Source organism: Lutra lutra, chromosome 2 (assembly GCF_902655055.1).
Source record: "Lutra lutra chromosome 2, mLutLut1.2, whole genome shotgun sequence".
Classification (NCBI taxonomy): domain Eukaryota; kingdom Metazoa; phylum Chordata; class Mammalia; order Carnivora; family Mustelidae; genus Lutra; species Lutra lutra.
The window spans coordinates 183,982,995-183,997,690 of record NC_062279.1 but is presented as its reverse complement, the minus strand read 5'-3'; the positions used below and the strand labels follow the sequence as shown (position 1 = coordinate 183,997,690).

Sequence of the window (14,696 nt, the reverse complement as noted above, 5' to 3'; positions counted from 1 at the left end):
TCTGATTCACATTTCTAAAGTGTGTGTGTGTGTGTGTGTGTGTGTGTGAAACTTTCATTATAGGTTTTGGGTAAGTGAGTATAAATTCTGCTTTGGGTGAGGATGGATAGAAATATGAATGAGGCTCAGAGACCAGCCTGGTGTCACAGAAACATGTACATTGTGGAACACTTGGCTTTGAGGACACCAGACACATTGGGAAGAGTTGATGCTTTGGAAGCTGCTCGTGTGCAGTTTATTTGGACAACGAGGAGAATTGACTATTTTTCAGGGAAGCTTTACTTTATTTGTACATTGAGGACTTTTTATTTTCCTTCCAACAATGTGATAACCTTATTTTTCCATTGGGTTCCTTTGTGTTTAATTTACCAGTAATCTGTAAATGTTCCTGTCATACAACCTGTTCCACAGTGGACCTAACTCTCTTCAATTACACATTAATTTCAATGTACAGTCCCCAACTTCCACGAATTATCCGTAATTTTCAGTAATCTATAATCCAGTAGACAATTCTATTCCACTCAGACTACTAGATGAACATCATGTTACTCTCCAAAAAATTGAAATAGACCATATGAAAGATTGGATGAATCTTTCCATTAGATAGAAAATTAATTACTTTGGGGAGCCTGGGTGGCTCAGTGGGTTAAGCCTCTGCCTTCGGCTCGGGTCATGATCTCAGGGTCCTGGGATCGAGTCCCGCATCGGGCTCTCTGCTTGGCAGGGAGCCTGCTTCCTCCTCTCTCTCTGCCTACCTCTCTGCCTACTTGTGATCTCTCTCTGTCAAATAAATAAATAAAATCTTAAAAAAAAAAGAAAGAAAGAAAACGAATTACTTTAAATAAAAAATTTAGCCGAGGGGCGCTGGGTGGCTGCGACGGTTAGGCAGCTGACTCTTGATTTCCGGGCAGGGTTCTGAGATCAAGCCCCACCTCCCTGTCCATGCTCAGCAGGGAGTCTGCCTGAGAGTCTCTCTCTTCCTCTCCCTTTGTCCCTCCTCCTGCTCAAGCTATCTCTCTCTCTCTCAAATAAGTCTTTAAGGAAAAAAAAAATATTTCCTCTCTCCCTCTTCTCCAACTCCCCCCACACTGCTTACGTGCTCTCTCTCAGAAAAAAAAAAAAAAAATTAGCCTATTAGCTGAATTGTGTTTTAGAGAAATTGAAACATTTGTGTGGTATTAGAACAAGTGACCATCTTTTTTTTCCTGCCTTTTTCTTTTTTTTTTTTAAATATTTTATTTATTTATTTGACAGAGATAGATCACAAGTAGGCAGAGAGAGGGAGAAGCAGGCTCCCTGCTGAGCAGAGAGCCTGATGCGGGGCTCGATCCCAAGACCCTGAGATCATGACCTGAGCCGAAGGCAGAGGCTTAACCCTCTGAGCCATCCAGGTGCCCCTGCCTTTTTCTTTTTAAACGTGAAAATCTGGTACAGAATGTCCAACACTTCGATACAATTGATATGATTTCCCATATTTTAAATGGCTCAGGCTGAGAGTTTAGGGGAAGAAGCTAGATGAATGAGTGAGAATCCAGAACCTTCCAGGGTTTCTCCTGGTTGCTTATTGACTAAAGCGCTAGTTGGTCTGTCTCAGCTAGGGCTGCGATGCCAAGGGTAAGCAGGGTGTGGCATCAGCACATACCCTGTACCTTTGGATCTTAACCCTTTTTGGTTATGAGCCTCTATAAGAATCAGGAGGCGGTTATGGACATGTTCCTCAGAAAGTGACACTTTCGGGGCGCCTGGGTGGCTCAGTGGGTTAAAGCCTCTGCTTTCGGCTCAGGTCATGATCCCGGGGTCCAGGGATCGAGCCCCGCATCGGGCTTTCTGCTCCACAGGGAGCCTGCTTCCTCCTCTCTCTCTGCCTGCCTCTCTGCCTACTTGTGATCTCTGTCTGTCAAATAAATAAATAAAATAAAATAAAATAAAATAAAATAAAATAAAATAAAATTAAAAAAGAAAGTGACACTTTCTCCTTTCCACAAAGCTTGACATAGAGTTCTCAGGAGATCACATGAGCTCCTGACATCCCTCCACGCCTCCCTCCCCCTCACCACAGTTCACTGAAAATGGAGGCTTCCTCTTACTGTGCTTGACCACACTGATTTTTTTTTTTTTCCTTAATGACACAAGTTGGACATTTCTGGAAACCAGGAGTTAAAGACCGGTCAGAGAATTTTTAGGATACAAAAATAAATTTATATACTGGTCTTCATCCCCAGTTCCTGGCATACAACTATTAGAGGATCTCCAGGGTGATAAGAATGTCTTCTATGCTAGTGGGATGACTAAGGGCTTGGGGCTCCTAACAGCTTCAGGGTGGGGGGCTGTTTGCCAGAAAAACAAGGGAATGTGTAGAGAATTGGAGTTTTCAGCCCCATCCCCCCAACCTCCAGGAAAGGGAGAGGGGCTAGAAATTGGATCAATCACCAACGGCCAGTAATTTAATCAATCACGCCTATGGAATGAAACCGCCATAAATACTCTTAAACAGTAGGGTCGGAAGAGCTTCTGGGTTAGTGAACACATCAAGGTGCTGGAAAGGTAGAGTGCCTGAAGGGGGCTCCTTGCCCCTAACATTGCACTATGCATCTGTTCCATTTGGCTTTTCCTGAGTTGTATCCCTTGCAATTAACTGGCAACAGTAGGTAAAGTTTTCTGGTAGAATAGGTGGTTTCCTGAGTTCTGTGAGCTGTTCTAGGAAAGTATTAAACCTGAAGAAGGGGTCACGGGAACCCTCAGAGGGTAGGCGATCTATCGGGAGTGCAGTTGGCCATCTGGGACCTGCAACTGACATCTGAAATGGACCTGAACCCTTAAACTGTGGGGTCTGAACTAACGCTGTGTAGTTAGTGTCCGAAGTGAACTGAATTGTTGGACATCCAGGAGGTGCCCAGAGAATTAGATAATCAATTGACTGGTGTGGGGACATTCACACATTCATGTCAGATGTATTGGAGGTAAAGACAGTTCAGCATTTTGCCCTCCCTTAAAGAGTAATTACAGATGATGATCCACAGTCATTAAGAGTACAAGTTCAAGTACTCACATGCCACCCAGCTGTGAGTTGGGTGCCTTTGAATGTTCCTATATATGTTAGATACGCTCCATTTTATTTTTACCTTGTTTGGATCTACCTCTGCTTCCTAAAAGCCATTTCTCCCTGTCAAAATCAACAAACATCTCCTCATTTCACACCCACTAGGATCAATCAAGAAGGGTAATAATGAGCGTTGTTGAGGATGTGGAAAAATCGCAACTGTCTTACACTGCTGGTAGAGTGCCAAATGGTGGGGTCACGTTGGAAAACAGCCTGGCAGTTCCTCAGAAGGCTAAAGACAGAGTTGCCAACTCTATGGCAACAATTCTACTCCCAGATATATATCCAAGGGAAATTAAAACGTATGTCTACACAAAAATGTATAAAACTTAGCAGCCTTAGTCAGAAGAGCCAAAATGTGAAAATGCATTCAACTGAGGAACACGTCTATAAAATGTGGTATATCCATACAGTGAATATTAGTCAGCGATAAAAAGAAACGAAGCAGTAATGTATACTACAACTTGGATGAGACTTGAAAACATTATGTTAAGTAAAAGAAGTCAGTCCCAAAAGAACGTATATCCTATGGGACATTTATATGAAATGTCCAGAAATGGTAGATCCGTAGAGACAGAAAGCAGTTTAGTAGCACTAGGGACCAGGAGGAGAGTGGAAAAGGGGAGTGACAGTTCACAAGTATGGAGTTTCTTATTGAGGTGATAAAAAATATTCTAAAATGAATTGTGGTCATGATGGTCATACAACTATGTGAATAGACTAATAGCTATTGGGTTGTATACTTTAATTTTGTGGAATTTAATTTATATGGTATATGAATTATAGCTCAACAAAGCTGTTCCCCCCAATAATTATAGACTCCCAAAAAAGGATCCAGGTCATGTGTCTTTGAACGCCTGTGGAAGTCCTGGTGTCCAGTGAGAGGGGTTTGGGTGCAAGTACTGTATTTGGAAATATATTTCAGGAAGTGTAGTCAAGAAGTAGGGAAGTGAGACAGGGAAGGAAGGAAAGCCAACAGAGGGTCATTAATGAGTGAGTTATCATTGTGGGCAACTGGGGCTCCATCCTTCTGGGACTGAGCAAAGGCCCTGAAGACCACAATTCAGAATTGTCTCACCAGGGAATGAGAAAGTTGAGTTGTTCCAATGAATGCCGACTTCCTAGGACTTCCGGCCTGCCCCACACAAAGGCCAAGCATGCTTCTACAACCAGAAGAAGCCCACAGACAAGAGACAGAGACAGAAACACAGAGGAAACTAGAAAGATAGGCAGGCAGCTGCTTGAGGTCAGAAGCAGAGTACCCAAGAACTGTTCCCCAAACCTGCGGTGATGTCCAGGGTGAATGAGCAGATATGGGCAGAGCATTGCCAGCGTCTGCTCAGCGTCTCCTAACCACTCTGTACCTTGCTTCCTGCATCCCCAAAATGGGGAAAATGATAGCTCCTATCTCATAAGGGTGCTATGCAGATGAATGAGTTAACGTATCTGAGTATTTGAGACCACCCAAAACCTCATCTTGGATCTCTGTTGTTTTTTTTTTTAAACTTCTGACTTACGCATAATCATTTCTCTTCTGAATGGGCTTCTAACAAGATAGAGAATAAATCCAGCTATTATAAGTGTCAAAGAAAAATAGAATCATTGCTGGGAATAGTCTTCATATTAGGCCCTCTTTGTGTGTTACCAGCTTTGAATGGCTGCATTTTGAAAGGCACCATATGCTTTGAGAGCACGTTAGGCAGACACCCATCCCAGCAAGATCTGTCCCCGGAACAGCTCTAGCATCTCTCGGTCTTGCTCTTGTATTTTCTGGGAACTGTTGGTGGGATTCAAGCAAGAGGGGTTCATCACATCACTCTCTGGTACTTTTCTTGGGTGTCTCTTCCTATTTTCCCAAAGCTAAGTTCTGAGGATAATAGACCCGGGGAGCTTTCATTCTGTGAAGCTTCTATAGTGTGGGGATTGAAGCCAGTGGCCGCCATCCCAGACAATTCTGAGTTCTCCTTCTGTCAGAGGCATTTACACTCGGTATGTTCCATTGCTCGTGGAGGATTAAAACCACCCAGTTGGGGAACAGCCAGGGTAAAATAGGGTGAAAAATAAAATCCAACTGTGTTACCTCGAGCTCAAGCCTTCATGATTAAAACTTAATATAAAGATGTGTTCACCCAGGAAAATCTCTCTGGGCTTTTTCAGGCTGTGACTCTTCAATGACGCTGACATTTCAGAAATCCAAAATTGCTGCAGATAAGCTCTTTGCTTCGCTTCAGGATATCGCCAGAGCTCGGAATCTCATGAAACAGTTTAAGTCTGTATATGCTCCTGGAAATCATACCCACCAGGCAAGTACATACGCCTTAAAGTAACCATCGAATCTGTGTTGTATTTTTAGGATTCAGGGACTGCCAAATGAAATTTCCATCTTAGCCTCTCTAAAATGAGGGATTTGTTCTAGATGAACACCAAGTCCCCTTCCAGTTCAGAGTTCTGGGTTCCCCTGGATGTGAAAGCCTCTTGGTTCATGTGCACTTATAGGCTGGATGCAGGGAGAGGAGCACTGGAATGGGGGCCAGGCATTTCTCTGTAGCTGTCTCATACTTATCCTGTAAGAGGCAAGTCCCTTTACTTCGTTGGGCCCTAGTTGCTATGGGTACAGGCCAGGGGCTGGCCTTCTGTGATTCCCAAGCTTCTAGATCTAAGCACTCCATAAACATTCTGAACAATTAGAACAAGATGACCTCATCATGCTATGGCAAGGAAGAAAGAAGTTTGTGACAGCAAAACCTTTGTTATTTAAAATTTCCCCACCACTTCCTAAGGGCAGTGGGGGATCTGCCACTTATTTTGAACAGGAGTAGGATGATAGTATGAGAATCCAAGATTATAAGCTCGGTGAGGGAGGGGCCCCAGAGGGACCCAAAAGGAAGCTTGAGGAGTGAAGAAAGGCTGGAATCATGGAGGCTGGGCAGTCTCTGTTGGACAAGGATGGAGACACAGCTAAGGTTCCTGGTGGCCGAAGATAGCTATGAAGGAAGAACAGATGTTTCTGATAGGAAAGATCATTAGGGGAGTGTGCCAGCATCTTCTCCTTCATCTCCCCCATGAGATCTCCATAAAATCCACTCTGTTTGCTACAGCTGCTTGGGGAGCTGAATGTGCTGTTGGTGGAGACTCCGCTGTAGCAAGGGGTTCAGTTTCAGGATGCTGACCCTGTAAGGTGGGCATATAGACAAGAGCTAAGGTTATCTGCGAGAGCAGCCTAGCCAAATCCAGACTCTTCCTCCCCTATATTCCTATAGTAGCTGATACTTGAAGAGTGCCCTCCCGAGTTGGGCTTGTCCTTTGATCCTCGCAAGAAGTAAGCCTGGGAAGCATTATTACCCCGAGATCCAGGAAGGCCACATGACTTGCCACAGACCCCCGGGTGGCCAGGACCAGATGCCAGGTTTTGGCTGCCATTATGAAACCTCCTCCCCACTATACCATGGATCTCATGGAGGCTCTAGAAGTACTGATTGATGGTGCTGATGGGCATCGGAAATCACCCACCAACATATGAAAGACCTTGGAAACTGGCTCTCAACTTAGTAATGTCAATTCCCATCCTTTGTTCAATGACCTGAGAAACTACCACCACAAAATACAGATAAAGTCACTCAGATCATTCATCGTATATAGTCTAGTTGTTAAAAAAAAATCACCAGTCTTAAATACAGCAGTAGGGACTAGTTCTAGAAGACAGAGAACTGGTGATTTATGATGAGATTTAGACCAAAGAATGTCAAGAAGCAAGCGGCTGCTATAGTTGGCAAAGTGCAAACAAACCACCAATTAATAAGGTCTTTTCAGTTTTATGATCATCATTGTGACTAATTTCAGTTTTATGATCATCATTGTGACTAAGCCACATTTGCACAAACATGCATTAGCCATAAATCTTGGGCATGATAAGGACAGTGATAAATTTTCTAGACTTTATCTCTGTGCTGCCAACACCACCATTTCTCCATACCCAGAACCCTGTCTTGCAGCCATTGCCTTTGGAAAATGAACTTTCCTTCTGTCATATATACTCTCCAACAGTGAGTCAATAACATCGACCCTTTCACTGAAAATCCTAAATGTCAATGAGTGGGAAGTAGGGGTAAGGTGGGGAGTTATGTGTGTATCTTAAAGGGATTTAGTAAATAATGATCCAGACACATGCTCTGTAATGTACGACCATTAAAATGAATGAGGCAAATCCAAGTGTGCTTAGCAGAACTCTATGTGAATCCTTGACTCAGGCTCTGCTTCTTGGAGAGCTCAGACTAAAACAGAGGTTTATGATCCATTAGGTGGGGGAAAAAACATGATTCTATCAAGCATGTGACATGGAATACATGTGTTTTTATCATATCTCAGAGGATTTGGGGGCATGCAAAGTATGTACAATGAGAAAAAGACAAATGTCAAGACTCGATTCAGAGTCCATCTGTTTTCTAGTTTTGAAGGTGGGCCTTGACTGGGCAGCTCTCTGTCCATCTCTTCTCCCAACCTGAGGATGGTCCTCATCCCTGAGGCTCCCGTAGGGGCGAGCCGGGAAAGGAGGGGAGTGTGTTTTCTATGTCGCTCCATGCAGTTTCTATGCAGCATCTAGTTGAGATGTTCTGGGCTCACTGGGATACCCAGGAAGGCACTAGACCTGGTCCAGCCCCAGATTCCTATTCTAGCTCTGACCAGTGCTATAAATTTAGGCTCTCTCCCCTGGATCCTGGGACCCTACCTGCTCCATGCTCCCTCCTAGCACCCCTCTCTCCTACTCCGGATCTCAAGCTGCCTCCCAGAACCACTCCTGTTGCACCTGCTAGCATCTGAGGCATCTCTTCTTTGACCTCTGTCCTTTAGCCCTTTGGGAAAGTGTATCAGCCACAGCCCAGAAAGCAGACATCACTTTCTTCATTTCAAGGAGAACATGATTTCATACAAGAAGTCATGTACGTATAAAGTCTCTGGGAGAGCTGGAGGAGGAGGGTCCAGACTGCATCTCCAGAAACGATCCCAGAAGATCACCGCACACCTGGCTCTCCAAGGGAGCCAGCCCTGCTGCAGCCAGGAGAGTGGGCATGGTGGGGATCGTGAGCTCTTGATGGAAGCTCTTGACTTGCAGAGGAGGCTACCAAAGCTGGGCATGGCATCCACGTTTGTTCACCGTGGGGTTTCTGCAGAGCCTTGCTCAGTGCGTGCTTCCTAGGGGGTGGCTGGGTGGATGGATGGATGGATGGACAGACGGACTGTGATTCTTACCCACTATGGCATTTCTTATGCTCTTCTTAGTGAGATGGAATTTAACAACAATATGGTTTCACAGCTGAGCACAGAAGTACTGAGTTCAAAAGTCCAGAGCCCTATCTACTGTGTGAGCTTAAGCAGGTGACTTCAGCTCTCTGTGCCTAGTTCCTCCACTGCACAAGGGAGTGAATAATAACCATACCTCTCAAAAAGACTCTCAGATGATTAGGTGAGTTCATACATGCAAAGCTCTTAGGACAGGAGCCGACAAAGACCACACTGTGTAAGTTTTTGCTGTAACAGTTGCAGTGAAGGACAAAATAGGACTCTTTTTCGTGCTCTTTTGTAGCATTTCACCTTTTCCTTGACTAGGGGATGGGCCCCATAGAAGGGGAGTCATTCTCAAGCCACTGCACTGTTAGCTGCTCTGGATAGTAAGGGCTTACTGCTGACGCCCGTTGGTCTGGAAAGTTTGTATTTGTTCCTGGACTGTGTTGAGTGGAAAGCTAAGCCCCCAGTTTTGCCTGTGCAGCAAGTCTTGTGCTTTTGTTTCTTACTGCGAATGTTCTAGTTTAACGGGAGGCTTAACCTCCTCCCTAAACGCCGCCGTGTTTGATGTGCCGCTCGTCCTCAGCTGGGGCATCAGGAGGCCATTAGGCCCATGTCTCAGGGCGAAGAGCTTCTGGGCCCTTTCAGGCAAAATACTGTCTGACTCTCGCATGACTTACTTTGGCAGAAGCCTCCAAGTGCTGTGCTGGGCTTGCTGGGGGAAACTTTTCCACGGATGCCTACTGTCTTCTGGGCCTCTGGCTGGTGGAACAACAGTATTTAGAGCCTGGGGTGCCCGAGGAGGCCTGATTCATCTGGTGCCTGGTGAATTATGGCTCTCGAACAATCTGCAGGCACAGTCTCTTTGTCAGCGATCCTCGCTGTTCTTTTCCAAGTGCTAACTAAGCTCTCTTCTTCCTCTTCCTCCTGATTCTGACTTCCTCACTCCAGACCTGCTAGTACCCCTTTGGAAAGAAGCAACACAAAATGGGACGAAACTGGGGGTCAGGAGACTTGGCTCTGTCCTGTACCCCACTTCTAACTGCCTGTGTGAACTCAAGCAAATTAGTAAATAGCTTTGGGCTTAGTTTTTTGCCTTTTTTTTTTTTTTTCGTATTGAAGTTGAAGGGACTACACTCAAAATTTTACAAAGTAATCTGCTTCTGGTTTGAAGGAAGGATGGATGGGTGGATAGATGGATGAACAGATAGGCAAATGAACCACTTTTTAATCTGCAGAGCAAACTATTTCCTTTAAGAAGATGAAAGGGGGGAAAAATCAGTGATAGTAAAGCCAAAAATAAAAATAAATGAGCCATGGAACAACCAAAGCTCTCAGCAGTTTTGAACAGATGTTTTTCTATACCGTCATAGACTGAGACAAAATGAACCCTCTCTCTACAAGAGTATTCGAACCAATTTTGTGGGAAAGGGATAAGCACCTAGGATGGAGAGGGCCCATGGCCACACCAACACCAGTCAACAAAGCCAAAGGCAGCAGAGCTAACTGATGGGAATATAGCTGTGGCAACAACTCAGGTTTTTTTTGCAAACTGATTATCATGGGCCATATTAAAGGTGCACCAAATTCAGGAAGATGTTGGAGTTTAGACTCGTTTCTAGAAATTTTCTCTTGACTTATGTATAATATCAGAAACTATTATCCTCAGAACCTTTGTTCAAGAACTAGAATCAGGTCAATAAAAGAATCTTCTAGACCTACTCACATATTATATCTACCACAAGAGTAACCAGAGACATAAACACAAATATTTTATTCTTCATATTTTGATTTAATATAGTATTTTTAAAAGTCTAGTTTGTTCTGGAAGAGAAACTGGCCATTTAAAGGAAAAGGAGAAAGTTTTGGTATAAGATCAGTTTTTTTGAAACTTCAACTTTTTCACATTTAATGCCAATCAGGGATCTCGTTAGGCTCTACCAAACCTTCTGGCTATCCTCATGAGGCTATCATAAAGGGCCACATTATGATTTTCATAGTCCTACTCGCTTTTGCCTTTGTGGACCTCTTCCTCTATTAAAAAAATACTAAAAATTATATGGTACAATTGCATTGGTACAGAGACAATATTCTATATCAGAACATTATCTTTGATCTAAACGTTCATTTGTTTCCTTCTGATTTTAAACTAGTACATTTCCACGGACCCCTAAAAGTCTTGTGGGCTCTGGGCACTGTGCCTTCTGTGCCTAATGGGTTAGTCAGCTATGGGGTCAAAGCCCCACTTGGCACCAGTCTTCCTAGGACAGGAGCATAGCTAGCCAAGAAGCCATGTTTCTTCCCTGGAGTGGTCCTTGTCACCCAGGAGCTACCCAGTTTGGTCCCAAGATAACAGCTCAGAAGTGAAGGAACTAGACTCACATCTAGAGAGGTTTGGGGGCAGGAATCTCCTGGCTTAAAAACTTCATATCCTCTAGGAGCCAGTTTCTCTGCAACAAGTCTGTGGACATAGCTCCCAGCATTCCTCCAAGGGACATGCCCAGTTATACAAGAGTCATAGCGCCCAGAGAAGCCCAGAGCTCTGGCTTTCTGGCCAATATTTCAAGCTCTCTCCAATCTAATGCAATTTACTAAGCAGGGGTCATTTTTATCATAAGCCATCTTGCCTGGCTACAGTTTGACATTCTTCTCTTATCAGGTTTCCACGGAAACCGAGCTAGAAAGTTAACCAAAGGTCAAATTCTTATGCAGAAGAGGGGGGAAAGGGCTTAATAATCCTTTGCCTATAACAGGCAACTTGCCAGTTAAAGAAATAATTATATTAATGTTACAGTACAGACTTTACTGTGTGTCTGTGTCAGAGACAATGTTCCCTGAAGTCCATTTCCCTTTCCTCCTGGGCACAGTTTGACCACAATTTCCAGATTCCCTTGTGAGTAAATGTAGGTTTACGACTAATTCTGGCCAATGAACAATGGGTAGTAGAAGTGATACAGATCGCTTTCAGGCTGAGCGCATAAAATCTGTCTGGAAATCCTCCATGCTCGCTCTCATGCATCTGCTGATGAGACACAGAGCTCCCATGTGGGATTCCAGTGCCCTAGGGAATGGGGGCACCAATGGACAGAAGGAACCAAGGTACCTGTACGGTTGTGTAGGACAGAGACCCCCTAGTGTCAGCATACCCCGAATGTGATATAAGCGAGAGATAAATGACCAGCAAGAACAGGAAAGAATGAATTTGTTGGTGTTTTTCATTCCTCTCCTCCCCACCCCCAAAGGTGAACTGACAGAGAATGTTTGATTAGGAAAATTAAATGACTCTGCTTAACTCTCTTAATGTTGGAGGAAACCATACAACTGATCTCTCCCCCTCCCAGCCGTCCCTAACATGGGGGGAGAACTTTGAGTAGAGCACCAGGGGAAGACATCTCTCCCCTATCACCACCTTCTATGCGGTCCTTTGCCGAGAGGTGAGTGGCTTCTGGTTAAATAGAAAATTCCATGATAGTCAGAGGTTTCTCATCTAAGAAGCCATTGCTGAAGCCTGGCATTCCAATCGGATTTCAGTCACATGATTTGGGACGCAAAGCAATCCAACCTCCGTGGCTGAGAGGAAGGAGCCAAAGGTTCTCGTCATAAAAATCCCTAATTGGAAAAACTAAGAAATGTGTTTGGGAAGAGGTCATGAGGCCAGTACTGCTTTTATGCCTGAGAAAGTCTTTCCCAAATTGTGTTCTTTAAATGGACAATGTTAGTCCATTGTTCTGTGCTTAGCTGTTTTAGTAAAGGATTAGAGGTTCTCTATATATGTAAGTGGGAAAACCTATCGACGTCCCTTCGGTAAAGTATGTGGTTTAGTGTGCTTTTGGTTACAAGTGAAAACAAAAAAATGAAAGAAAAAAAGCTCAAACTGGCTTAAACCAGGAAGGTAATTCATTGGATTCTGTGACTTATAAGTCGAGAGAAGGGACGGCGTCCAGTGGTGAGGAGCCCTTGCTGGGGTGATGCTGGTGGGAACAGCGAATTAAATGAGGAAGAGCGTGAGCTCTCACTTCCTGCTGCCACGGTCCCTCTAGTGCCCCCTGTTGGCAGGCTACACGGTCTAGCATCTCCGAGCTAAGTACAGAAGACCACGTGTGGAGTTGAGAGACAGCAGCTTAGTCACTATCACATCTCTGTAGCAGATGATTTTCCCACATTGCTGTCAAATGAAAAGATAATCCGAGAGAATGCAGCCAAGAAATCTAAGAAATGAGTATCACGGAGCTAGGTCAAGCAGTTAATTAATGAGAGCATTTATGTTATTGTTCTGGATTATGTGATGGGTTTGTTATCTGTTACTTTCTGTATGGAAGTTGTGATTTCTTTTCTCACTCTCAATAAATGTAACCCACATACTTGAAAAAAATAAAAAATAAAAAGGATTTACAACCTTCCCCAATGGCATACAAGGATCACAAAATCCCAAGAATGAAGGTACAAAGGGACTAGCCCTTGCAAATCTCTGCTCACCCCCACGGGGGACCCCAACTCAGTGGGTATTTTGTCCTGGGTGCTTCGTTGCCCAGAGCTTAGCAAAAAGTGGAGCAGGAGAGAGGACAAGATCCCCAGTCCCCCCACACTTCCTTCTTTCCCTTGACCCCCTCCCCCGAGGTTGCACTGGAGAGAACCATCACCCCCAGCCCACTGCCCCCTGCACAGAGGAGGTACTGAGTCTAGCATTTTAGCTGGATGACAGACTTTTCCTGTGGCTGAGCTCCTTCTCCCATCACAACTCTTCCTCTTCGCAGGAAGCACATCCTTCGGAGAGCAACAACCTGGTTGTGTTTGTTGTAGGTTAGGGAACATACTCTCCCCTCTCTTAATCATGACAGCCTACATGTATTTTCTGGGGTTCCACTTCAAGTTATTCTATATATCTGCATACAGGCTAATAAATTAAATAAATGTAAGCTCCTGGAAGGAAGACATGGCCCTTTACTTACTTATTTACTTACTTATTTAACCAACTCTATGGCCAGCAGAGAGCCCAACGTGGGGCGTGAACTCACGACCCTGAGATCAAGACCTGAGCTGAGCTAGAAAATTGGAGAACTGCCTGAGCCACCCAGCACCCCAGTTTCTTTATCTCCCCTTTGCACTTTGTATCAGTTAGAATTTCATTCAGTTGCAAGTCACAAAGATCTGAGAGCTAACGGCTTAAACAGAGGAGGTTTAGAAAGGGAAAGAGCAGCCCTTTCCCTTTTGAAAAAGGAGCATTTTTGAGTCCCACTACCCTCCTACTTACATCCCATTGTCCAGAACTTTGTTACAGGGCTGTACCGGGTTGCAAGGACCAAGGAAAAAGTCAATGAGTGTCGATGAAATACTGATACGAGAGCAGAATTTTGGTCAAAGGACTTCTCTTTGGAGAAAAGTTTAAAGTTTACGTTGAGAGTCAATGTCCAGAAAGGCTGAGATGACAGAAGAGCTCTCAAGACAGTTTACTTAGAGACGATGATGTGCAAAATTCAGAGGCTGTTCCACGACCCCATTTTTCTTTAACATTGAAAATATTTATTGGATCATATTAAGATTCCAGAAGTATACCTGTGAACTTTAGAACATTTGGCCAAAGAAAAAATAATGTCCCCTACTCCCAGAACCTAGACATCTAGACATAGCCCTAATTAACATTCTGGCATGCTTTACTTCAGTCTCTTCCGTGCATAAATAATTTGTTAATTTTTAACAAGTAAAAAACAAAATGAAACAAACAAACAACAACAACAAAAAAAAAACACCATTCTTGCTGTTTGCAGTGGTGTTTTAACTGTTTTTGGAAAAGCGATGTATTAAAAAGCCTCCCCTCCACCTGCCCCCCCGACCCTTGTCCCTCGCCCTGCTCTCCACTCCAGGATCACTGCTCCTGACAGTCTCTGTAAATCCCATCACAATTTATCTTCTGTACATTTCAGCAGATACAAGCTTCCAAATCCCCTGGAACACATTTTACATAAATGCCAGCCCAACACACACTCTGTTCTCACCTTGCCGTTTCCACCCACACTTTATTCTGCTTTTTGCTAGATCAACACCAGAGCTTCTCCCTTCGCTTCCGTGCCATTTCTTCCTGTGGCCGTGACCCATTTATTACCCAGCTGCTTCTGATGGGCACTTGTTTCCAGTCTCCTGCTATTACAAACAATGGCAGTGGCCTTTCATAGGTCTCATTTGCATATGTTAACATATTGATGGGATAAATTCCTAGAGGCCGAACTGCCAGGTCAAATGCACTTGGAATAGTGATAGGAGCTGCCCAGTTGCTCTCCACGCTGATAGCAACACTTTGCACGCCCACCAGCAAATCTAT

At 44.2% G+C, this 14,696-nt stretch overlaps 1 protein-coding gene across 1 annotated transcript in view; it reads left to right on the top strand.

Moving 5' to 3' along the window:
- The window catches only part of SCFD2 (sec1 family domain containing 2), a 433,371-nt gene that overhangs the window by 392,845 nt on the left and 25,830 nt on the right, over positions 1 to 14,696 (top strand). Inside the window, exon 6 of the mRNA XM_047719274.1 lies at positions 5,258 to 5,403. Within this exon, the coding sequence (XP_047575230.1) occupies positions 5,258 to 5,403 (146 nt within the window). The remainder of the gene's footprint in view (positions 1 to 5,257; positions 5,404 to 14,696) is intronic.